The 26,804-nt window shown below is 33.5% G+C and overlaps 1 protein-coding gene across 4 annotated transcripts in view; it reads right to left on the bottom strand.

The window, feature by feature from the left end:
• MDGA2 (MAM domain containing glycosylphosphatidylinositol anchor 2) overlaps positions 1-26,804 on the bottom strand; it is an 809,247-nt gene that overhangs the window by 38,396 nt on the left and 744,047 nt on the right. For all 4 annotated transcript variants that reach the window (XR_014261129.1, XM_082452081.1, XM_082452083.1 and 1 more), the window contains 4 exons: positions 12,366-12,543; positions 8,554-8,574; positions 5,207-5,362; positions 4,575-4,733 (listed from right to left, as the gene is read on the bottom strand). Coding sequence is in view for 3 of the 4 variants with exons in the window: in XM_082452081.1 (XP_082308207.1) it covers positions 4,575-4,733; positions 5,207-5,362; positions 8,554-8,574; positions 12,366-12,543 (514 nt within the window). In the remaining variant the exon portion in view is untranslated. The remainder of the gene's footprint in view (positions 1-4,574; positions 4,734-5,206; positions 5,363-8,553; positions 8,575-12,365; positions 12,544-26,804) is intronic.

Here is a 26,804-nt window from a genome sequence, read left to right as displayed (position 1 = left end):
TATCGATTTCCTTTTACCACTTTCCTAAAATGGTTTATTCTTTGAAAATGAAACCTTTGCATTTATTTTAAAGAGAAAATAGAAACTGTTCGGAAGACGAATTTCACATCTGTTTGCTGTTCTTGCATCTAAGAATGAATCAGAAGCCACATTCTTAATTGTTTTCATCCCATCTCAGTAGAAGAGACATTAGTATCCTCTTCAAGGCTAATTCCCCACCAGACCTCTAAATTCTCATCTCTTCAAGAAACTTGCTTCCCTCTGATTTGTGTATCTCTAAACTTACCCTTTCTTTTAACTCTTTTTTCTCTTGTTTAAGTCCTTCTACAATCCCATGTCTCTCTACTTTATCACTTCTTCCTCACCCTCAAGATTCATGAGAATAGATGTCATCAATGAACTCCTTTTCCTTGTTTCCCATTTGTTCCACAGTGAAATTAGCTTTCTAGAGGCACAACTGTATTTGAACCATTGTTATCAAGTTCAATGAATGTATTCATAAGTGTCTTTTGTATTTTTATATTTAATTTCCTGGTATGTTATGATGCTTATATTTCACATTCTCATTTCTAGAAATAAATGAAGTACATATTTTACTGATTTTTAATAAGCTCTTGTCATATCCAGTGACCTCATATGAGGTTCAATTTCTTTGTAAGAAAATTAGAAATTTAGCTGATTAATCAATCAAAATGCCTACTAGTAGTCATAGGATTGCTGAAATAGTCTTATATTATTGTCAATAGCCAGATCATGTACATTGTATTATATCATGTACATATAAATCAACAGTTAAAGGGTGACACATTAGAGCTCTCATTTATTTTTTCTTAAATCAATTTTGATGAAAACTTAACAAGAAATTGTACCACTGTGGCAGATAACCTCTAAGATGCTACCCAATGATTTCAACCTCCTAGGATTAACACTCTTGTGTCATTTCCTCCCCCTGAATGTGAGTTGGAACGATCAATCAGTTATAATAAATAGAATAAGTTATGGGATGTCACTCCAGTGATCAGGTTATTAAAAAGTCTTGGGCATGTATTTGCTCTCTCTTCATAGATCGCTTGCTCTGGAGGAGGCCTGCTGCCATGAGACAGTCCTATAGAGACATCACATGGCAAAAAACTGAGACCTGCCAAAAACCTAGTGAGTGGGCTTAGAAGGGTATCGTCCCCAAATGAGGTCTTCAAACTAGACTGCAGTCCTACCTGACAGCTTATCTGCAACCTCATGAGAGACCTAGAGCTACAGACACTCAAGATAAGCCATACCCATACTCCTGACCCACAGAAAATGTGAGATCATAAATGATTGTGTTTTAAGGTACAAAATGTGGGAGAAATTTATCATGCAGCAATAGATAAGTAATACAACATATCTGACTTTATTTCAAAGAGGAAACTCTTTTCTAAATGATGAATAACTGATCACCCTTTTCTGTATTATTAAAAAAATTGTGACTCTTCTCAGTGATATATTCTCCGTTAGTCCCAGTTAAAAGAGCAATGATTATTTATGGTTGATCAAGAAGTAATAACTGCAAGTAGGCTATTAGAAATCCAGGACAAATCATTTTTGAATCTGGATTTCCAAAAGAAGGAATAAAACTAAGACTGTAGTTTGTAAAAACCAGTGACTATAAATGCACCCCAGTTTAACAGATGAATGAGTGTCTTAGAATAATATTTGCAAAGAGGAAGGGTTTTAGATACAGGCAGCATCTCTCTAATGAGGTAGTTCACCTAGCCATCACTGATTAGTCATGTCTGGAACAGATATTTTTGCCTAGATTTTAGTAAGCAGCATGATTGTGTCCTGCTGAGAGGGGACCCAAGTGACAGACCTAATACCTGCAACCTTCAACCATCTGAGGAAGCAGAGAAATGGCACAGGTATCAAAGTGGTAAATGTTTGAGAATATGGAAGAAATGGAGAACTGCCTTCTCTTTGAAATAAGCAGAACAAAACTAGCAGAACAAGCAGGCATTCACTGACAATAAAGAGCCTAAGAATAACAACTGTGAAGTTAAAAGTATATTGAAATTATCTTGGGATTCAGCCTAAATATGCAGAAAGTTTGAGAGGAAGCTCTAAGGTAGCCAGCCTCAAAAATAAGGTAAATACATAGTTTACTCATTAAAGTAATTCAAAATATTGATCTTGGAATTATTTATTTAAAAACCATTGTAAATATGCCTGTTCCAAGGTAAATCGGGAGAAAAAAACGTCCATGAAATATATTCGAAATAGAGAGTAAGTAAAATCATACCTCATCAACTAAAGGGAAGAATTAGAGTTGAGCTAATTCTATCTTTGTAATGAGAGTAATCTCACAATAAGTAAGATGGTTTGGTAATTGTGTGGAGATTTATTTCCTTCATAGTTTAGGCCGTAGTGAACCCATGACTATTCTCATAGTTTTCTAATTGCTTTTCCAGTCTATATTCTGTTTCTCAATAATTTTACCCACGCTTATAAGATTTATTTTTCCAAATCATAGATCTCACTATGCTTGTTGTCTGCACAAAATCCGTAATAACTCCGCCCTGACTACTAAATAGCTAAGCTTTCACAACATTGCAAAGGTCTCCCTGAACAGTGGCGAAGCAGGCAAACTATGTGTCCAGCTTCCCAGATTAGTATTTTGGCTTCACTACTTATCAGTTATGATATGATGGGCATGGTAACTAAAATTCCCTATATTTTAGTTTCCTTATCTATAAAAAACAGGATAACAATTTTAATGAGTGCAAATGTTTACTGTGAACATTAAGAGAAATAATCCATCACGTGTTAGGAATAGTGTCCTGGTCCATTATGAGTACTTCATAAATATTAGCTATTACTTTATTATTGCTAATATTGCTGCTCTTTGAAATTCAAAGTAACCTAAGATTATGAGTGTCTACCATCTGATAGAAGATTTTATATATGTTATCTCATTTAACTTGAACTAAATAGGAATTATTATTCCTATTTTACAGATGAGGAGACCAAGATCCAGACATTTTAAGTGACTTCTGTAAATTCTTACAGCGACTGACTGCTACAACCAAATTCCCACCCAGGTTTCCTAACTTCATGTTGAGGGCACTTTTTACTGCATAAGAGTTTTCCTTTCTGGGCTTGTCACCTACTGCTCCACTGTGAAGAATACCGGTAATAATGTTGGCTATGAATCTGAACACCAGCATAACCAGTTACTTGTAATTCATACAAACTCACTGAGGTTCAGTTTTCTCAACTGTGAAAGATGGATAATGATGCTCATTTTTATAAATTTATTAAAAGGATTACTTCACTTAAATAAGTCTAGTAGCTGGTGTATATCATGTGCACAATTTTGTTACTTTATATGAAAATATTTACATTTTTAATTTTGTTAAATTTATCTTAAGACAATGTTATCCTGACATCTTGCATTTTACTTCCCCATTACCAGTGCTTTAATCTTCCTTATGCTTATCTCTGTCTATTGAAAATGTACACTTCTTTCATAGAGAAACATTTCCCTTTGTCCCAAAGCATTGCCTTATCCTCCAAATAGACAGAGATCCACAATCCCTTGCCAACCTCTGTGGAGCTAGATATGCTTCACCATTCAGAATTTTGTCTTATTTTAGAAAGCTAAAAGAGTGTATGTCTTGTATATTATGTGACATCCCCAGGAAAGAACTGAAACAGAATCCCATAACTAAACATAGTAATATTTTTGCTGTAAATAGTACATATGTTCACACTCATTTGGATAAATAAAGACTATACATATGTTCATATCACTTCAGGCCAGATATTCTAACACATGTAGATCAGGTTAGCATGTGTTGGCAGATAATTACATTTAAAACAATTTTGTGTTCAGTTGTTTTGATTTTAGAATTGCACATCAAGAATTGTAGATCTGTATGAATTCCTTCCATCCCTGGCCCTTACCAGGTTTGTTAGGTTCATTCTCAAGGTTATGTGGTATTCTGTCTAGCATGATTGCATATTTACTCATCTTAGCCTTTGTTACTCTTAAGGTCTCTAAGGGCAGGGAGTGTGTCTTCATATTTGTATGTTTTTCAGGATCAAGGATGTTCTTAAATCCTACTAGGTGTGTTAGGCATACTTTATAAACAAGAAACTATCACCAATATTCCAAAAGTGTAGATAGTGCTAAAAGCACTTGTCTTCCAAGTATGGCAATGCTTCTTTTCACGGTCATTAATATACACTGAGTCATTATTCAAGCAAATTTCTTTGGAAAGTAACAGAGTAAATTATACCGGTATTAATTCCCAAGAAGATCTCATAAAGAACTTAACCTATTGATGGTCTGCCTGAATTAGGATTCTAGAGGAGGCAGGTAATGCACCCAAATTTCGAATTTTAATATAAATTTGGGAAATTAGGACATGATGGGGGAACATTCTTAGCATCTTATTTTGCAATTTGCCAGTAAGCCATTTAAAAGTCAATGATGATACTCTTTGACTAAAATTGATTTCATGCTATGTGTTTGTGAACCTTTTTCTTCTGAGTTACGATTTACTTTAGAATAAACATAGTAATTCTTTCCATCTCACCTATATGTTGTCCATACATGTGATAAAAGAAGCTGAAACAATATGCAGTGTTCGTGGGTCCATAAGGGTTTTTGGGAGCTATGCTGAAAACAGGGCTGAGAAGTCGAGCCTTTTCTCCTTCCAATCTGGGTCTAGATGTCTCAATGTACATATAAAAACCTTTAAAAAGACAAAATAAAATGTTTAAGCAAATTATTATTAGGCAACATGAAATTTAAAATCACTGAGAAGTTTTAGAGTTTTCACACAAAGTAAAGATTGATAGGAGAGTCTGCATCTCATTTATAAAATCTATATATACAAACATAATATAAAGAATAAATAATCTATATAAAGATAAAATTGTTTAAAATGTATAAAAACTTGAGACAAAATTGGAATTTTAGACTTGAATTATCAAAAAAAAATTCCTAAACTCTCTATATATGTCAGTGAGTTCTGAGTGAAAATTAATGATTACAAACTTTGGAAATATCTGAATTATTTGTATGGTACATAAAAATTTCATGTTTTATTCCAAAATCTTCAAATCTATTGCTAAACATTATCTTGCATTTTGTATTAACAGCATTTCTAAAAAGTCCAAGGCTGGAGTATGATGGTTATGAACACAACATTTCATACCCTCATACCTTCTTTGGAGCCACTACGATCAGCGTTAGGTCCAGTGTTTGGAGTATATTTTGTATTTCTTGTTGCAGTACTTTGCTTTGTCCAGTCAAAATTGTCTGTATCATCTTGGGTAAACAAACAAATGTTACCATCTTCAAATCCACAGTGAAATTCTCCTGTTGACAAATTTTAATTAAAATAATTAAAATAAATTAAATGAATACAAATATTGCAACATTCTTACAAGAAAAATTTAAAACATTATACAGCAATAATAATGCAAGATTGCAATAATGGCACCATAGCCAAAATAATGCACAAGATGATGACTAAACTTAAAACTATTTCAATTTTAATGAAAATGAAAAATAATCTTGATATGTAAATCAGTCTCTTATTTAATAATTTAAACCCAAACCATTTTCCTCTGAAATATACAGATAATTGAAATTAAAGAATACAATGCATGCTTGAATTATGGCTGAAGAATTTCCCCAACTTTCATTGTTCAAGTACAGGTACAATCCAAACAAAACTGTCAATTAGAAAAAGATCTTTATTAATTTACCCAACAGCACTTTAAAGCTGTATACCTTGAGGTTACAATTTTTCACTCCATGTCTTGAGATGCTTTCACGTATACCCATTTGCACAAATGAAGTTTACTTAGGGGAAGATAATGGCAAATTATTTTTAAAAGTAGTTATCTTTCATGCTTTATTTGAATGTGGATTTGCCAGGTGCTTGAAATTCACTAGAAATAAAGTAATGAAAAGAACTTTATGAAGACCCTGTGGAAGGACTGGGATTTCTTGGGTGCCAGCCACATGCTGAGTTAAGGCCTAACAACAAGTTCACTGAGAGCTTTCCTTAAGTGTCCCTGAAATGAGGGTGGTAGTAATGTTTCTAGGTATCAAAAGGTTTTCTTACTGGGATGGACCCTGCTTGAAACAGGGGGGTAAATAATGGAGTTTATAATCTCCACTAAAAACAAAATTAAAATTATCCTTAACTGAAAAAAAATAAACATAGTTTATATTATTTCATTCAAACTTATAAGAACTCTATGAAAATACAGAAATGTTAACTCATGAGGCTCATGTAGGAGAAAGCTTTGGCTAATTCCAGCTAGTAAATAATGAAGTCAAAACTGAGTACAGATTCCCTGTAATTCATAAAGATATAAACACCTAAATAATAAAAACTCCCATTTTTTTCCCCCTGAAATGGGTTAGATTTATCAGATATTCCTGGGAGTGGAGCCCTTGAAGTTGGGATCATGCCCTTGAATTAATCTGCGTGTTTCTATACACTAACAGTGAACTATCAGAAAGGGGAATTAAGAAAACGATCTCATTTTCAGTAGCATCAAAAAGAATAAAATACTTAGGAATAAACTTAGCCAAAGAGATGAAAGACTTGTACACTGAAAACTACGAAACATTGATGAAAGAAATTAAAGAAGACACAAATAAATGGAAAGATGTCTCGTGTTCTTGGATTGGAAGAATTAATACTGTTAAAATCTCTATACTACCCAAAGTGGTCTATATATTCAATGCAATCCCCATGACAATGCCAGTGGCGTTTTTTTTTTTTAAATAGAAATAGAAAATATTCCTAAAATTCTTATCGAACCACAAAAGACTCCAAATTGCCAACACAATTAGGAGGAGGAAGAACAATGCTGGAAACATCACACTTACTGATTTTAAAATATATTGCAAAGCTACAGTAATCAAAAGAGTATAGTAGTTTTATACTATTGGTGGCAATGTAAATTGGTACAGCTATTATGGAAAACAGTATGAAGGTTCCTAAAAAAACCTAAATACAGAACTACCATATTATCCAGCAATACCTCTTAAGAATATATAACCAAAGGAAATGAAATGAGTATCTGAAAGAGATATGTGCACTCACATGTTCAATGAAGTATTATTTGCAATATATGAGAAATAGAAACAACCTAAGTGTCCATTAATGGACTGTATTTACTTTTAATCTTCTCATGACAACTGCTTTTAAACATTTCTACTGGAAGTGCAGTCAGAGAACTTACCTTCAAAAGAATTATAATCAATATAGTAACTAATTAGCAATAGTACCCTGGGTAGAAGCCAGGGAGAACCTGATTTATGCCATTAATTCATCTTGAAACTGTCATGTATTTGTTCTTTTAGCAAATGATCATTGAACACCGGCTAAATATGAGATGCTGTGATAGACACAAAGATAGTGAGATGTAGAGAGAAATTAGAAACAGATTTAGTTCTTAAGTATCTTACAGTCTACTGGAGGATATGAGAAAACCAAAAATAGCTTCCACATAGATGAAGATAAATTGTTATGGAAAATCAAAACGAGGGAATAATTAATGGAGGAAGAAGTATTTGTGCTAAACATTATAAGAAAAATGAACCTCAAAGAGTTGATAATAATATCTACATTAAAGGGTCATTGTGATGACTAAATGAACTTTTACGCACTGAAGCAAGATGTGAACAATAAAGATCTATAAAAATATTCAGTATTAGTATTTGGATATGCAAAAGCAGAGTAAAAGAGGATCTTTGGTAAGAAATACAGCAAGAACAGAGGTTACAGAATTTGGTCTTTGTTATATAATCAGTTAAAGGCTATTGCAGAAAAGAGAATACAGTAAAATGAGAAAAAAGACTTGGACATTTTCTTCACTAAGTATAGGAAACTGAGAATGTTGAATGGATATGCGTAAGAGTATAAAGTTGGCTCTTCTCTCTTTTGTTAGACAAGAACAATATATTGCTAGACACAAAATAGAAGACAAAAATCAATTCTTAATTTTAAAATGAAATATTATCAAGAAGATGGTGCTCAGATTATCTTCTTCTCCATATAAGATTGGGATATAGAATAATGATCCATGAAAAATCTTGCTTAAACCATTCAAATACTAACTTTCTAAGTAAATATAATATTTCATGAGTAGAATATAGAAATCAAAGAATGAAAATTAAAGAAACAAATAATAGCAATACAAATAATATGCAATGCCACAAAAGAAACAACAGTTTATTATTTGTAGTTTACACAAATAACATTTGTTATTTGTGTAAACTACAGTTACACAAATAACAAATGTTAAGCATGTTGGGGAAATGGCTCCATATTTAGCAAAAGTCAATTATCAATATTAAATTATTTGTCTTTACACCCATATCCTTTGAAATTTAAAACTTACAATTATGTCAGTTTTACTGTTTCTAAGCCATTCTATTTTAAACCAAATATGAACAGTTGCTAAATAATCTTTGTATGTTTATGCATTTTCTATTTCTCTTAATTGTCAAATACAGTGCCATTTTTAAAGTGAAAATATACTTACTCAAATGAGGATTAACAGGAGCTACAAGAAAAGCAAAAAATAATGTTAGCATGGCTTGAATGTCTTTTATAAATCAAAGTCTAATCAGTGTCTCATAGTGCCTAACCAAAACTTAATGATCTTGCCCACTGTGGCCATGGAGAATTATATCTGTAATCCATTTTGTTCTAGAGGATTGAATAGAATCTACTTTGGAGCTCAGCAGTGACAGCCTCAAAGTACCCAAAAGATCAATGCTAAATAGCTGTGGGATTTGTTCATTTTCCAAGGAATGGAGTTGCTGATCTTTTATATCTTAACCAGTGCTAAACAAAACCGAGAAATCAAAACTGAGGCTGACAACCTATAATCTAGATGTTTTAACAATGAATGCAATTATCCAACAGAGATTACACTTTAGTTTTTTTTTTGCTGTTATCTACTTCTGGTGAAACTAAAGCAATCTTCATATCATGTCATTATGTGTGTCCCAAAACAAATAGCTACTTTGATGCTGCTTTAATTACATTCACACACACACACACACAGTCTTCAAATGCTAAGCAATGCATATGTATTTTCGTGTACCAGAATAAATATTTATCTCAAAAAACTAATTGTGTTTGCAATACAAGTGCCAAGTGACTTCTACCTGAAGAGGAATGAATACTTTAAATATTACTGAAACAGCATCAAAAATATGTCTAACCTAAGAGACAAAATGGTAGCTGTATATATCAATTAGGCATTTATCACTCTGAGAGAAAATTCCATTCGGGATAAAAGAAAGCATTATTGCAGTCTCCCAAAATTACAATGGACAGTTCATCTAACCTCCAGAAGGTTGTCTACTTTGTTGTAAATTCCTAGTATTTGCCATTAACCACTTTTGTTAAACTTGGACATACTAGTAAAGTATGATAGTCAAAAATACACACACATGCATGAAGTAAGTTCATATATAATTGTTAAATTTAGTACACTGAGATCAATTTTAACAAAGTGATTAGTTTCTCAATAAATTACTTTTTACTATCTCTACATTGAGAAGACAGACTATTCCCATTATTTTAATTGTTCTAATTGTTCATTCCCCATTGTAAATTATGAAATGAATAACACAGAGAAGGGACTATACATTTATTAGTTCCACTGAAGGGGAGAAAAAATAATTCCCTTTCTTGCAAGGTATTGGTATATTTTAATTTGAAAATTAATTGTTAAAAATTAAAATTATTTCATAATTAGGATAATATGAAGTTACAATTTTTATATATTGTCTTTGAAAGAAGTAAGCATCTTTAAATTATAATTTAGTTCTAAGAAATGTCACAGCTACATGTAACCTCTGACCAGACTGAATTTTGAGACTTCTCCTACAATATTTTAGTCACCAAATTCACTATAAATATCACAATTAACCTTGTGAAAATTTGCAATTCTAAATTTGAAATATTGCAGTGAGTCTATTTTTCTTTTTTCCAACTAGCATGTCAAATTTCTTATAGATGCCTATATACATTATATGCTTATATACACTAAAGTATACTTTGCCCAAGTCCATAGTATATAGAAGTAATTTTTAATTAAAATGTTTAAGATTTTAATAAGCATGCCTAAGATACAAAGATAATTAAAGAAAGTTGGAACTAAACATAATATCTATTTTCCAGATTTATTTTTCATTTCATTTGTTACCTCAGAGTTTTCAATAAGAGCTACTGAGTTTATGAAGATTTTTTTCTATATCTCTGTAAGACAAGTTCTAATAATTTCTAAACTTAGCAAATAAGTAAAGATTTCTGTCATGGAGGAGTGAGCCCTAGTTTTAGTCAGAGTTAGTCATTTCATAGTTGTTTAACTCTACAGGACACAAACTTTCTGGGTCTTAATATCTTCATCTTTTAAAGGAATGGATAGTAATGCATGGTTTCCAATGCCCCTCCACATTACATAGTTTACAGTTTTACAACTTAGGGGCAGGGAGCATAAATACTAGTTAGGAGGAGATAATTCATATTTTATAAAAACATATGACACTAAAAATTTAGAAAAATATACTGGGATGTTATCTAGTTGTTTGCTCGACGGAATCATGAAGGTGATTACAGAATAACAATTGCTCTTCTGCAATAATATTTATATCACTAACAAGAAAATGTACATTTTTAAAAGAATCATATTCAAGAAAATACACACAGTGATTCTAATGCTTTTACATTCCTTGATCTTGTATGAATATTCCACTATACATTATATATTTCAATTTTTTAATGAAAATTGAATATATAATGCCCAATGTGTACTCTGACTGATGAGAGTGAAGAAAAGTGACTTCACAACTCTAATGAGTTTTTAATAATTTCACTTTATTTTTTTACTTCTGACAGTATTCACTGTTTCCCTCTTAAGTAGGAAAAAATACTTAATGCTAAACAGAATGGAGAACTTCAGCTGCAAAAAACCTCATTCTATTATTTTTTTTAACTCAAACCTTAACAATCAATAATAAAAAGAATAATATTCCACTTAAGTAATGAAACACATATGAAATATTTTGCCAGTGACTTATTCAACCTTGAAAAATACATTGATGATTTTAGAGCTAGTCTTTGAATATTATAAATTTAAACCGAAAAGATGTACATAAATCTCAACTGATAAAATATTAATCTGTCAGGTATATGTTAAAAATAATATCATATCTAATCACCATTATTTCTATTTGAACTATTAGAAAGTTTTTTACCAACTTTTTTTCACAGGTTTATACTATTTTCTACTTTTAAGTAGGACATTTAAATAGTAAAGAAATATTAAATGCATATTGTTTATAAATGCAAACTATAACTAACATATACACATTAATATTAGTGATCTAAAAGAAAAAAATGACCAAAAAAAATCAACTAAGATGTCATTCAATAGGTGAATGGATAAACAAACTGTGGTACATCTACACAACGGGATATTATTCAACAATAGAAAGAAATGAGCTACCTAGCCACAAAAAGATATGGAAAAGCTTTAAATGTGTATTGCTAAGTACAATAAACCAGTTTGGAAAGGTTATATGTTGTATGATTCTAAATACACAGCGTTCTGGAAAAGGCAAAACTATAGATATAAGATCTGTGGTTGTCAGGGTTGGAGGAGGGATGGAAGGATAAATAGGTGGAGCACAGAGGAATTTTAGAGCAGTGAAAATATTCTATATGATACTGTAAGGGTGGATAAATAACATTACACAGTTGTCAAAATCCATATAACTGTACAACACAAATAATGACCCCCCCAGTGTAAACTACTGACTTTAATAATGTATCAATATTTGTTAATCAGTTGTAAGAAATGTGCCACATTAATGTAGGATGTTAATAATAGGAGAAACTGTGACGGGGGAGAAGGCATATATGGGAACACCCTGCACTTCCTACTCAATTTTCTGTAAACTTAAAACTGTTCTAAAAAATGAAAAAAAACTTAAAATTCAATCACATTTCCTAATTTCTTAATGATATTAATTTTAAAATCATCAAGAATTTGAAAAAAAATGTATACATACTGCTTCATAACTATGGGATAGAAAATAAAAAGACACTGTGACATTATCACCTAGGTTCAATGTTAATTAAGCATTTTTCTATATCTCTACTTATAACCAAATATTACAATTTATGATGATTAAGTATTGTGGGATTTTTTTTCACTTGGTTAATGACCCAGAGAGTCAATATGCTAAGTTTTATTTTGTGTCTAAATTTGGTAGATAGTTACAACCTTCTAGAGAGTTTAGCATGCAAATAAATACTTTTAAATGAAAAGCTACTTACCACTATATTTGATGACACGAATTGTTGAATCTCCTTCTCCAAATTTGGTGAGAGGAGTCAGTCGGACTTCATAAGCCTCTGGTTTAATTAGCTCAGTCAAGTTATATGTAATTAATTCTCCCTTTTGAATATTCCCATTTATTTTAATCTCCTGTTCCCACCATCGCTGCTGTCCAGCCTGAAATTAAAAGAATTATATAATAATGTTCCTGGTATTTTTAACTGTGTGTTGGTCATGTGGCTAAAAATACTACTGCTGGGGATTCTTTGGGGCCTAGGACAAAGTTATATTCCATTAGAGATGTACCTTTGTTTCTGATATGCTCCTAGGGGCATCAATAGTATGGTTCACTTTTACTTTGAATATGAAGCCCTTTGGCGTCACAGATTAAAGTGGAGATGATCCCTTGCTTTGGGCAGGCCTTGGGTTTTCAATCCTGTCTGCCTCACCACTGCCAAACTATAAGAAAGTTCAAGTTTGTCTGGGTTGGTTAATAGCTGAGGACAAAAGCAATTTGGGTGGGAAATCCCATTTATTACTTTGATTTTCCATTGTCCCTTAGATTTTTACCTAAGGGATGTGTGTGTGTGCGTGTGTGTGCCTGCACCATATATATATATCTACACACACACACACTCTATATATGTTAATGTGTATATATATACATATTCATATATTTATATATTTGCTTGTTTTCTGAGGGTGGGTTAATCCTAATTATATAGCCTAGCCTGCTATATTTCTGGAAATGAAAATCTCAAGTATGTGCTATTAGCACAGCATTAGACAAATGACAAACAAAATAATGAAATGGAACAGAAAGCCCATATATAGATTTGTGGGGTTGTTCAATAGAAGACATGAAAATATATACTACTCAATTGGTTATGTATATAAAAAAATACATAAATGTAATCCCTATTGCATATCTTATAATGAAAAGAAAAAAGAAAAGGCAGTCTCAGGAGGATCACATACTTAAATTTTTTTTTTTTCAAATACTTAAATTTAAAAGGCAAAAGTTAAATCATTTAGAAAAAACACAGAAGAATGTCATTATGACCTCAGGTAAGGTGTTACTTTCTTAAACAGAATAGAAAAGCACAATTAGTAAAGGAAAAGATTGATAAATTAGCCAATCTTAAATTTGAAATTAATATTAAATTTAAAATTTTAGCATAAAATTTCTTCTCAACAGTGCTCCTCATTAAACAGGTGAAATAAAGGCCGAGGCTTGAAAAAAGATATTTAGAACAAATACAGTTAATCAGAATATACTAAAAACTCCTATAACTAAATAAGAAAAAGAATTCAATAGCAAAATGAGCCTAATAGGAACAGGTATTTCATAAATGAGAAAGCCCAAATAACTAATTAGAGAAAAGTCTCAGCGTCACGGTGAACCAAGGAAGTGAAAATTAAAGCCACAATGTTATTTCCCAGATAAAAGCTTATAAAGATAACCGCATTAAGGTTTGTTGCAAATATAAAACAATGAGAATCTTTATACCTGTCAAGAACCTGCAGCAGCAGAGGGTGGATGGGTAAGATTTTAGTCTACTTCCAAGCTAACAAGTTAGCCTGCAACAGTTCATGGGCACAAGCAGAAGAATCCAGACTACTGAGTCAGAGAAAAGGATTCATGACACAGCAGACGGTACAAGCTTTACTTTCAAACTGGTTCCCTTTGCCTCCCAATTCCCACAGGGTGATGCAGAAGTGCCCAATTGGATTTTGCACATGCCTTCTGTTTGTATCACATCTGTAGGACCCTGAGCTTAAGAGACCTTAGTGTTTTATAACTGACAGTACCCAAGCCTGTCTAACCATTGCCCAAGAGGGAGACATTATATTTATTATACTAGATATTAAATGGGCTTTACCTCTGTTCCAGGGGAGGTCTCTATATTCTAAGGATGTTTGCTATGCAAATAACCTTGAAAAGATAGGCTGGAATAAAAAGACAGTGCCTCTGCACATATGTTATGCAAAAAAGCAAGAGACCTACAGAAAACTGTCTTCTAAAAATACAGTCTTTATGAGTATGTAAATTGGTGTAAGTATGGAGAGCATTTGGCAATAAAAACAATATTACAATGAGAACAGATAAACTCGTGCACACAGGAAACAGGAATATTCATGGCATAGAAAACACAGAGAATGATCTAAACATCAGTAAGAGATAGAATTATCAAATTGTATACTCTTCATAAAATATAATTTAAAATATAGCATGAAAAATGAACCTAAGCCATAATACATCACCATGGATGGATTTCACAAAATATTGAGCTAAAATTAATTTCAAAGCAGACATATTATAAAATTTAAGTTCAAAATATGCATTTTGATAAGGGATGCATAGATATGTATTAAAGTATACAGAAATGCAGAAAATAGTAAATGCTATGTTTAACATACTGGTCACGTGGATTAGAAGAGCGTCAAGAGGAGAAGATGCAATTGTGAGGAGATAACAAAGGACTTAACTCTGGTGATTTTTAGTTTTTAGATTGGTAGCAGGTATATAAAAATACTTATATTATTTTTGGCTATGCCTGAAATATTTCTCTTTGTTTTTCAAAGAGAGAATTGAAGAATAAGAGACAGGCAACCGTGAGTTTTCTTAAAACGCTTTCTCCCTTGAATGTTAAGATTGCGCTCTTGGGCTTCCCTGGTGGTGCAGTGGTTGAGAGTCTGCCTGCTACTGCAGGGGACGCGGGTTCGAGCCCTGGTCTGGGAGGATCCCACATGCCGCGGAGCAACTGGGCCCGTGAGCCACAACTACTGAGCCTGCGTGTCTGGAGCCTGTGCTCCGCAACAAGAGAGGCCACGATAGTGAGAGGCCCGCGCATCGCGATGAAGAGTGGCCCCCGCTTGCCGCAACTAGAGAAAGACCTAGCACAGAAACGAAGACCCAACATAGCAATCAGTCAATTAATCAATCAATAAATAAATCTTTAAAAAAAAAAAAGATTGCGCTCTTGTATTGATTGCTTCCTCCATCTACATCTGTGGCAACTCACCTGCTTGCCGGGCTGCTTTTCCTTTTCCTGAGTTCTAAATGTTGATAGTCTCTGGAGTTTTATATTTGGTGTTTTTAATACACTGTGTTAGTGGTTCTCACTTTTAGGCAAGCATGAAAGTCGCAGGACAATCTTGTTAAAAACCAAAATTCCAAGTCTTAACCACCAGTATTTCTGCTTCAATGAAGTCTACAGATATAAATTTTCAGTGAGCTTAGAAATACTTTTTTTTTTTTTAAACACCTCCTCCTTTACAGGGTAATTTGGAAGCAGGTGCCCCAGAGTCTGTATTTGTTGAGGCACAGCTCAGCCTTGCTAGTTCCACAGCATTAATGCTAGTGGTTTCTTCTCCACCTCTACGCTGATTACTCCTGCCACATCTATTAATCCTTACGATGTGCCACTCAGGCACCATGTTAACTGTATTATACCTACTATATTTAATCTACCACAACCCTTAGTAGGTAGGAACTAATACTAGTCCTATTATACAAACTGAGGAAACTGAGGAAGAAGCAAGTTACTGTAACTCTCCTAAGGTTGTCTAGAGAGTAGCAGCTGCAAAATTTGGTTACACCCAGAATGACTCTATCTGGCATCATTTCTTCCTTTGCTTCCCCAGAATTAATTGCTCCCTTAATTGTTTTAACCAGTGTCTCTATATATTTAGTTATAATACACTTAAAAGTACTTTTTTGGCACATAGATTATAAATCAGGAACAATTTCTTATTAATTTTTTTACCTATAGTGTCTGGTCATTAACTAGGTAAAGATGTGACAAGATTAAATTCCAGCACACAGTGTATATTTAACTGACCCAATGAGTGCAGCAGAAAATCTAACTTAGTGATAACTGCATACAGTCACTGAATTTACAAACACTAGTAAAAATGGACCTAAAACCTAATTTGACAGAAAGTACTTTACTCATGCACAGCTGATACTAGACACTACAAAGTTTCTATCAGTTTTGGAGACTAAACCTTCTATAAAATAATATAATCCAAATGTCAATTCTTTCAATGCCTTTAGATTTTTAAATTATTATATATGAACTAAAGGCAAACTCCTGTTATTTCAGAAGATAAAAACCCACAAGAATATATACATAATAATTTGACATTATACTATTATCTAAAGACATACAAGTTTAATCAAGGTATACTTTTCTGGATGTTAAATATAAGTTTAATACCACTCAGTATTTATAGTACATCCCAAGGAGAGACTGGTATTCTGTCGTTAAAATGAGATGCTTTACTCAAGTAATTTTAGTTGGCATGTACATTGATCTTGTTACTTATTACAGACTCTGGAGTAGATAACTTCATATGTGTATTAAAAAAGCAATAACTTTGATTCTAAATATTTAACTTAAAGCTATAATGAAAGTATATACTTCAGTAGTTGAGGAATAAGCAATTAAGCACTTCATATTGTATCTCAGTGAGCTGTGCAAAATGTAAAAATGGAAAACTAAATGCAATGTTTGCACATACGCAAAAGAAAATACAATATTAGTCCACTGGAGGTAATACCACAAAACCCTCAGAGAAAGTGGACCTAAAACATAACTACAGATGACAGTTCCAGAACATACCTGGTAAGCATGTTGATATGAAAACAATGTGTAAAGTATTTATCATTTCTATTTGTAAAAAATTTTCATGTAACTTTTTCTGTTCCTAGGAGATATGTTGCTTTCATATAATTTAGAAGACTATTTTCACTATTTGAAGAAGAAATGAGCCATAATTTTTCTGAATGCTAAGATCTGTAACTTGAAACACACAATATCTGGAAATCCTGACTTCTAGAGAGTGAGGCTCAGAACAGTTTTACAGCATGACATGGAGGAGTATTAGAAAGCTATATTCAATAGCAATTGGAGAAAGTATGGATTTTATAAGCACCAATGTACTTCTCTTAAAAATCGGATATTCTTTATTCTTCTAAAACTGAATTCTACTTACCTCATTTCTGCTGATGAAATACTAATTCTTGCCAATCCAGGTTAAACTTGATACGTTTAAGATTTGAACTTGATAAATTTAACCCAATCACTTTGTGTACTGGGTACCACCTAGGGAAGTACTTAGGTGGGGCAGGGGCAGAGGAAGCCCATTCCCCAGCTTAAGTGCTCCTGGCTTGGTGGTGGAGGGGATAACTGTCGCTTGGTTTATCCTGTTTCCTACTGATATTCTGTTGGATTTAGTCAACTTCATCAGGTCTTTCTTGTCCTGTACTAGCATCTTTTGCATTGTTTTTGGAACTGCCTTGGCCGATGGTCAATATTTCTATTCAATCTGCATCTTTCTCAGGCAAATCACAGGTTCTTTTGGTCTAAAAGCTCCATCTCTGCCCTTTTTTAGAGGTTTGAAGAATCCTGTTTCTCCTGTAACACAGTGAAGCAAGACTTGCCAGGCCCCAGTCCCTGAAAATCAGACTCAGTCTATGCTATTGTGATACTCAAGGGCTCCCTCAGGCAGGACCCAGAGCTTCAAGGCAAGTTCTGTAGTCTTCCTGATCTACCGGTGGGGAAGTGGGCCATTTCTTTCTTACTCAAGTGGGTTGTAGGTACCTTTCTCAAGGAATTTCTAGGACTTACGCCACTGTTCTTCTTTCACTTTTACTAAAATATTCCTGATACCTGGGGACTCTGTGTATTTGCATTGGAATATCTTTCTATATTTTTATTCTGAAACTCAACACCTTTTCTCCCTTAACAACCTCCTGCCCACTTCTATGAACTCTTGTTTGATTTAAAGTCTAGGCTTTCAAGGCTATCGTTTGTCCTTAGGTTTTATAAAATCTGTTCAAAGCTCATTTGCTATCTTTTTAATTTTGTACCAGTGTGTGTTTGTGGGTTTGTATTCATGTTCTTGGACCGTAAACCTCAGCTTCCTTTGTTGTGATTTTAAATAATGAGAGAGTAGCTGATAAAAGAGAATTACAAGGATTAAAAAATGCATTTGTTAATATTTCAAATTCCCAACTGTCCTTTGTAATCAACATTTTAACTTACATAGTATACGAATGTCAATCTGCATTTAGCTTTGAATGTCTTGATTGTCATTCCCTATAGTTTTTCTAATTTATATTGCTTATCATAATAGTTACCTGATCAAAAAACAAAACAAAAGAATACAACAACCCTCAGGTAAAGACAGCATCGCGTGGGTCCACAGCTTCAGTGAATCTCTCAGTCTTTCATGCAGTTTTGAAGTTTTCCATCCTTGCCTACCTTGGTGGGCCACTGCTGTCTGGAGGGATGAAAAGTGGATATGCAGGCAGAGTCTCTGGTAAACATCACTGGTATATAAATGAAAGACCTTGCAAATACATTTCAAGAATTTAAAAAGTGAGAACTAAACATTAGGCACATAGAACAGTCTTCAGTGACAACCAAATGAAATATGCTTGCTCAGTGATCATAGAAATGGAAGAAATACAAGAAGTAGAAGAAAATTAGAGCCTAAAACTTCCTAAATATATTATGTGCCACGGCTTAAAGTTAAAAATGCAGTTACAGAAAAATGAAGACAAATATTAGAACAGAACTTTGGATGAAAGGATGTCCTTTAGTACCCTAAAAAAATTAATGTTTCTGCAGTAGCTAAACATTTAGTAAAGACTAGCATTTCATATAGTCTTAAGTGTTTAGTTCATATTTTTTAATGTGACTTAACTTTACATTCCCAATGGTACTGTTTATAATATATTAGAAGATTTACATGAGAATATTTTAAATAGTTTTATAGTTAATGTTTATTGAGTGACTACTATTGGGTTGGCCAAAAAGTGCCTTCAGTTTTTAGTAAAAATAAAAGACACATTTTTCATTTTCACCTAGAACTTTACTGAACTATGTATTCACCCTTTTGTTCCACTACCTTCCTCCATTTTTCAGGCAACTTCATAATTCCATCTTCCTAAAACTTTTTATCTTTTTGAGCAAAGAACTGTTCCAGATGCCTTTTACAGTCTTCCAGGGAATTGAAATTTTTTCCATTAAGAGAATTTTGTAAAGACTGAAATATATGGAAATCCGAAGGTGCAATGTCTGGTGAATACAGTGGATGAATCAGAACCGCCCAACCAAGCTGTAACAGTTTTTGCCTGGTCATCAAAGAAATGTGCGGTTTTGCGTTATCCTGATGGAAGATTATGTGTTTTCTGTTGACTAATTCTGGATACTATTCGTCAAGTGCTGCTTTCAGTTGGCCTAATTGGGCCAACTGGTTGGAATTAATCATTTGGTTTTCCAGAAGGAGTTCATAATAGAGGACTCCCTTCCAATCCCACCATATACACAGTATAACTTTCTTTGAATGAACACTGGCCTTTGGTGTGGTTGGCGGTGGTTCATTTTGCTTGCCCCACTATCTCTTCCATTCCACATTATTGTACAGTATCCACTTTTCATCACCCATCACAATTTGTTTTAAAAATGGAACGTTTTTGTTGCGTTTAAGTAGAGAATTGCGGTGGAAATACAGTTAAGAAGGTTTTTTTCGCTTAACTTATGTGGGACCCAAACATCAAAGCAATTAACGTAACCAAGCTGGTGTGAAATGGAGCAGGACCCTATGGTCCTTCCCCACCATGTCCTCTGCCTGCCTTTTTTTTTTTTTTAACATCTTTATTGGAGTATAATTGCTTTACAATGATGTGTTAGTTTCTGCTTTATAACAAAGTGAGTCAGTTATACATATACATATATCCCCATATCTCTTCCCTCTTGCGCCTCCCTCCCTCCCGCCTTCCCTATCCCACTCCTCTAGGTGGTCACAGAGCACCGAGCTGATCTCCCTGTGCTATGTGGCTGCTTCCCAGGAGCTATCTATTTTACGTTTGGTAGTGTATATATGTCCATGCCACTCTCTCACTCTGTCCCAGCTTACCCTTCCCCCTCTCCCTGTCCTCAAGTCCATTCTCTAGTAGGTCTGTGTCTTTATTCCTGTCTTGCCCCTAAGTTCTTCATGGCCATTTTTTTTTTATATTCCATATATATGTGTTAGCATATTTGTTTTTCTCTTTCTGACTTACTTCACTCTGTATGACAGACTCTAGGTCCATCCACCTCACTACAAATAACTCAATTTCATTTCTTTTTATGGTTGAGTAATATTCCATTGTATATATGTGCCACATCTTCTTTATCCATTCATCTGTCAATGGACACTTCAGTTGCTTCCATGTCCTGGCTATTCTAAATAGAGCTGCAATGAACATTGTGGTACATGACTCTTTTTGAATTATGGTTTTCTCAGGGTATATGCCCAGTATTGGGATTGCTGGGTTGTATGGTAGTTCTATTTTTAGTTTTTGAAGGAACCTCCATACTGTTCTCCATAGTGGCTGTATCAATTTACATTCCCACCAACAGTGCAAGAGGGTTCCCTTTTTTCCACACCCTCTCCAGCATTTACTGTTTGTAGATTTTTTGATGATGGCCATTCTGACGCATGTGAGATGATATCTCATTGTAGTTTTGATTTGCATTTCTCTAATGAATAATGATGTTGAGCATTCTTTCATGTGTTTGTTGGCAATCTGTATATCTTCTTTGGAGAAATGTCTATTTAGGTCTTCTGCCCATTTTTGGATGGGGTTGTTTGTTTTTTGATATTGAGCTGCATGAGCTGATTGTAAATTTTGGAGATTAATCCTTTGTCAGTTGCTTCCTTTGCAAATATTTTCTCCCATTCTGAGGGTTGTATTTTCGTCTCTGCTTGCCTTTTGTCTGTGGAAAAACTTTAGCCAAAGAATAAGTTTAATCAGAGAATTGAGAATATGCAGACAGAAAGGAAAACAAAGGAGACCAAATAATAATAGTTCAGTCATTAAGCATAGTCAAGGACCTTTAGTTCCTCCTCAAGGACTATAGATAATATTATGAGCCCTATCCTGTGAGCTGTCCTACAGATACTGAAACCCCCACCAGGTGGAAGAAGTTAACTACATGATGACCAGACTGTAGCCATGACATAAGCTGCCACAATTCCAAGAATTGGCCTCAAGGAAATGGGAATAAACTGACCCTGGAACTGAAGATTAACTGTAGTTAAAACAATCAAGATGATGCTGGTCAGACCACGGATGACCAATTTCAAGATGACTGTCAGAGCTGACTGTGCTGTTTCTGCTTGTAGCACCAACCCTCTGTCTATAAAAGCTCTTGCCCACTGACTGTCAGTGGGGACAGTCAGCCTTTGGACAGGCATCCGCCCTCCCCACTGGCTGCCAGCATCCAAAATAAAACAAACTTTCCTTTCTACCACCCTGGCCTCTTTATTGGCTTTTGAACGGCGAGCAGCTGGATCCCACTTTTGGTTACAGGTGCAAATGATTTTCAACGCTTGATTTGGATATTTTGAGTATGTAGGCTATCTCTTCTATGTAGGTGTAACGTTGATTGTTCTCAATTAATGTCTTGATTTGATCGTTATCAACTTCAGGTGGTCTACCCGACCGTGGAGCATTGTCCAGAGAGAAATCTCCAGCACGAAACTTCGCAAACCATTTTTGACAGGTTTGACCAGTCAAGGCACCTTCTCCATACACTGCACAAATCTTTTTTTGCGTTTCGGTTGCGTTTTTACCTTTCTTGAAATAATAAAGCATAATATGCTGAAAATGTTGCTTTTATCTTCCATCTTCAATATTAAAATGGCTACACAAAAATTCACCCATTTTTATGTCTTTTTTAAAATGCACTCTGATATGACAGCTGTCACAATACAGTCTAACAAAATTGTTTCGAATGAAGTTAAAGACAACTAAGAGCTACTAGAGCCATCTTTTAGAAAAAAACTGAAGGACCTTTTTGGCCAATTCAATATATACTAGGATGTTCTAAGTATTTTAGTTATTATTTAATTTAAGCACAAACAATTCAATGTGGTAGCTAAATTAACTTTAGCTTGTATTATTATATTTCCACCTATTCTATTATAATGTGTACAATTATTGTTTCCAAAGATAAAAACATCTGATAAAAGTAAAAAAATAAAAGTAAAGAGAAAAAGAGTAAATATGGTACCTCAGAAGACATACAGAACAAATTGAGCGTTCAAATGAATCTTGCTAATCTTCTTTTCCTGCCCCTTGCATGAACATTTTAGATCCTTTGTAACATACATGGCATTTGAAAGGTAGCTGCTAACACTTAGCTTACGGAATGCTCCAGGAAACATTTTTTTCTTTTAACTCTGTAGAACATGTTTATCTTGTTATATGAGATAAATTTTTTTTTCCTGTTTTATGAAGTTACTTAATAATAACTTTAATGATGAATTGTAGGCATAATTGTAAACTATATTGAAAAATACAGTTTAAACTCACAATTTGGTAGAATTTAAAACATTTAGTATTTAACAGAGCATAAGGAAATCTTTTGATTTGATACTAAAGTGATCTTTTTCTCAGTTTATAAAGAATAGTTTATTTTTGTCTAAAGGTTAGAATATAAAATTCTAATAACTACAATTCATCACCCAAAGCACTCCTTGATTATGGACATTTTTGATAACGATTCATTTTATACTATGATTACAATAAAACATTTTAAGATTTAAAAATAAAACAAAATTTGAACATATGAAAAAGTTCCTATCTAAACTTAAACATGTGTTGATGTGTAGTAGAAGTGAATATGGGTGGTTCTAGCTCAGAAAAACTGTCATTTTGGTCATGGTCAGGCTAACATATCTCTAACCTGTGGGGAAATGGTCCCATTATGAAAAACATGAATTCTAAAGATACAAATGACAACTCTGTTAAAAATGAAGTATAAGTTTCTTTTAAGGAATATAACACTCATTTTAAAATATAAAAATGTAGATATACTACATTCATATTTCAATGCTATATTTAAATTTCTAGGAACAAATTTGACAACTACAGTGTTCTTTACATAGGAATTAAGAAATTAATCAAAAAGACTGAGCTTACTTAAAGATTCTCTTTAAGTATATATTCTCTTTGAGCATAAATAGTAGTAAATCAGGATCCCTTCAATCCATTGTGACCGCAGGGAACAGGCTGCATAAATGATGACTCCTGTATAGTATGCCTTTTAATTCAACCACCAGACACAAGAAAGGCTGATCCTTTAAAAGTATGTTTGGTTCATCTTCCACAGTTTATGGAACTGCAGTTTGGGATGACAGCTGGTAATACTCAACTAAATTATTTAAGTATTTTTGTCTACTAAGAGAAGTAAAAAATAACAGCTACCAACTTTTTGAGGACTCACTGTTGCCAAGCTTTGTACTAAGGATTTTATATACTATTTTTCATTTAATTTTTATAAAACTCCAATGAGGTTAGAATTATTATATTTATTTCCCCAGTCAAGGAAACTGAGACTTAAAGAACTGATAAACTTTTCTAGGTCACATGGCTGATAAGAAGCAAGAGATGATATAGGAACCCAATATTGCCCAATTTCAAGGCTACCCTCTTAATCACTATTCTTTATTTCCTATTATTTATATTAAACGTGTTGCCTTCACAAGTTTTTCAAACCTATGTGCACTTTATTCACATCCCCTTAGAAAAGTGATAAAGAATTTTTACACTAGGGAAGGCCTAATTATGTTGAACTGAATTACAAAGCAATGGGTGATAGACTAAGCTAATGGATCTACCTTTTGGATGAGGGTTAGTCATACAAAAGGCTTTTGACTCTGTGAGTCCTGACAGTTTAAGAGAATTCAGATTCTGCTTTTGAAGTTTACTCTGGGACTACAGTGAATGTATGCTCTGGTTGGGCTAAGTTCTGTGCTCATAACTGTTACATAAATCATTAAATCACATGGTATTTTATATTGCCTCAGGAAAGAACTCACCTGTGTTACTGGTGTATCCCCTCAACCATGTATTTATTACTCTCATCTGTTAAAACAACAACATTGAAACCACTCAAGAGACCATGTAAAACAGTAAAAATAATCATTCTTTAGCAGGTAGTGATAAATCACTATAGAAGAAAAACTGGTTTCCTATCAAGTTTGGAAATAACAGTCTAATTATTTTCTTGCCATGCTTGGATCAGCAGGTGAAAGGGGACACCTCAGCCTAAAGATTAATTCATTACAGATTTCAACCCTAATAAATTGGAATTAAGCAGTTCAGGCTGCATCGTTTTTCATAAGTTAGTTTTTTCAGGATGTTAAATAGATCAATTTTTTAGGGTTTTGATTTTGGCATTTCATCTTGGTATTTCTCTAATATAAAGGGGATCATAATCACATCTTTCCTTTTATGAACAACCCAGTGTACTGCTTTCCATCTCTAAGATATTTTACTACAGCTATGTTCTGGATTTATTACTAATAGCTTTGTATTTTCATCCTACAAATGCCACCTGACCCCTCCATGTCTCATCAACAACTTTCTCTAATCTTTTAATTGAACTCTTTACTACTAGTGAATTTTGATTCTTACCCATCTTATATATTGCCACCAAAGTAACTTAATCTTATTTTCCTGCTCCAATTACCTGAGTGTAATGCTTTTGTAGTATTATTTATAATAACAGCTAACATTACTGAACACTCACTAGGTACTTTGATGAATTACTCAATTAAACTTAGTTGAATCTACAATATCACCATGAATATTTTCTAAGTTTCATTAGAATATGTTGATACCACTTAAATAGTTATCCATTTGGGCAATCAATTTGACACTCATAGGGAGAAGCCTCAGGTTAATATATTTTCATAAACTTTATATAATAGAAACTAATCATATAACAATTTAAATGTATTGATATACTGATACTATCAATTATTGACAATGATAAAAAGTCTTAATCATCCAACTGCTTTCAAATTATAGGCTTAGAAGAAAAAACACTGCTTACCCAAATGTGTAAATAGAGATTAGAATCTCTTACTGCATTTGGGGAAGAAAATCAACAATATTCTCTTTTCATAATAAACACTGCACAGCAACATTGACTGATACATTTATTCATTTATTAAAAAATCACCTAACTAGATTGGCATTAAAAAACAAAAGAAAGGAGAAACCATGCAGAGTAAGCTCTTTTTATATCTGCTAAACTGAAAATGGAAGAGTGAGAGAACAAGATGATGGGAATGTTATATAAAACATATTCAAACACGTTTCAAAGATAATTTCAAACTCTGTGTACATTTTTTTAGAGTTTTAGGAAACTTAGATTTAAAAGTTTCCTGAGATATAAAGCCTTTATCTTTTAGTGAGTTTACGGCCAATGAGATACAATAACTTTTCTTAGTAAATAAATAGAGCACTGTCACTAAAGCTACTGCTTCCTAACTCATTCCCAGTCCCCTTGCTCTTTAGCAAGAAAACCCAATTTTTAGCTGTGCTACATTTCTGAGTCTCCCTTTAAACAAGATGTGGTTATGTGATTTAATTCTGGCCAATGAGAGGTGAGTAGAGAGAGTTGCTGCATGGTGATTCTGGGAAGGCTGGGGCAGACAGTCTAATCAGCCAGTAAGGGTTTTTATTTGTTTTTTGTTTTTTAAGGATTTTATTTTTTTAATGCTTTGCCTTTACTTTTGATCCTGGCCTGTGATTAATTTGTGATGGCTCAAGTTTTAGCAGCTATCTTAGATCCTCAGGTAACCTGGGCATGAAAGAGATGCCTACCAACAGTGAAAAAGAAAGATATAACCTTAGGTCTCTGACGATACTATGGAGCACATGTCAACACTGGATTGCTGATGTCTGAAGTGATTCTCTGTGAAAGAGAAATAAACATCTATCTCATTTAAGCCCTTATTATTTTGCTCTTTTCAGTTATAAGAAACTATACACAATCTTAATTATTATAGATACTAATAATTTGTTTCTTTTCCTATATATCTTAAAAAAAACAGACTGTTGAGTTTACTCAATGTAAAATTGTAAAATAAATTTTTCCAGACATTTTTAACAGATCGGATTATGGTTGCGTTAATGTTGTCTTCTATTAAAGACTCACTCTGCAAAATTGAAATATAAGATATCAAGGAAAAAATAATGGTATGCTTGTTTCATTTAGCTGTTGCATAACAATGCTGTTTTACAAATAACCAGAAAATCTTAATGGCATAAAACAATAAGCATCTGTTTCTTGCTTGTGCATCTGCAGGTTGGTTCAGTTTTGGCTTATTTAAGCTATGCTTGATTCTACTTGTCACTAGTCATGGATCAAATTCAAGTCAATTCTATGTCTCTTATTCTTCTTGGACCACCAAACTACCGTTTGTCTCACTAATGAGGTCAGATGGTCCTTGAGGGTGAGCAGAAATCACGCAAGGCCTCTTAATGCCTAGGCTTACAACTAGCATCTAACATTTCTGTACATACTCCATAATGACAAAAGGAAATCACATGCCCAAGCTCAATATCTGTGGGTACAGGATAC

Source organism: Balaenoptera physalus (assembly GCF_965194825.1).
Source record: "Balaenoptera physalus genome assembly, chromosome: 2".
Lineage (NCBI taxonomy): Eukaryota > Metazoa > Chordata > Mammalia > Artiodactyla > Balaenopteridae > Balaenoptera > Balaenoptera physalus.
This window is presented reverse-complemented; position numbering and strand designations above follow the sequence as displayed.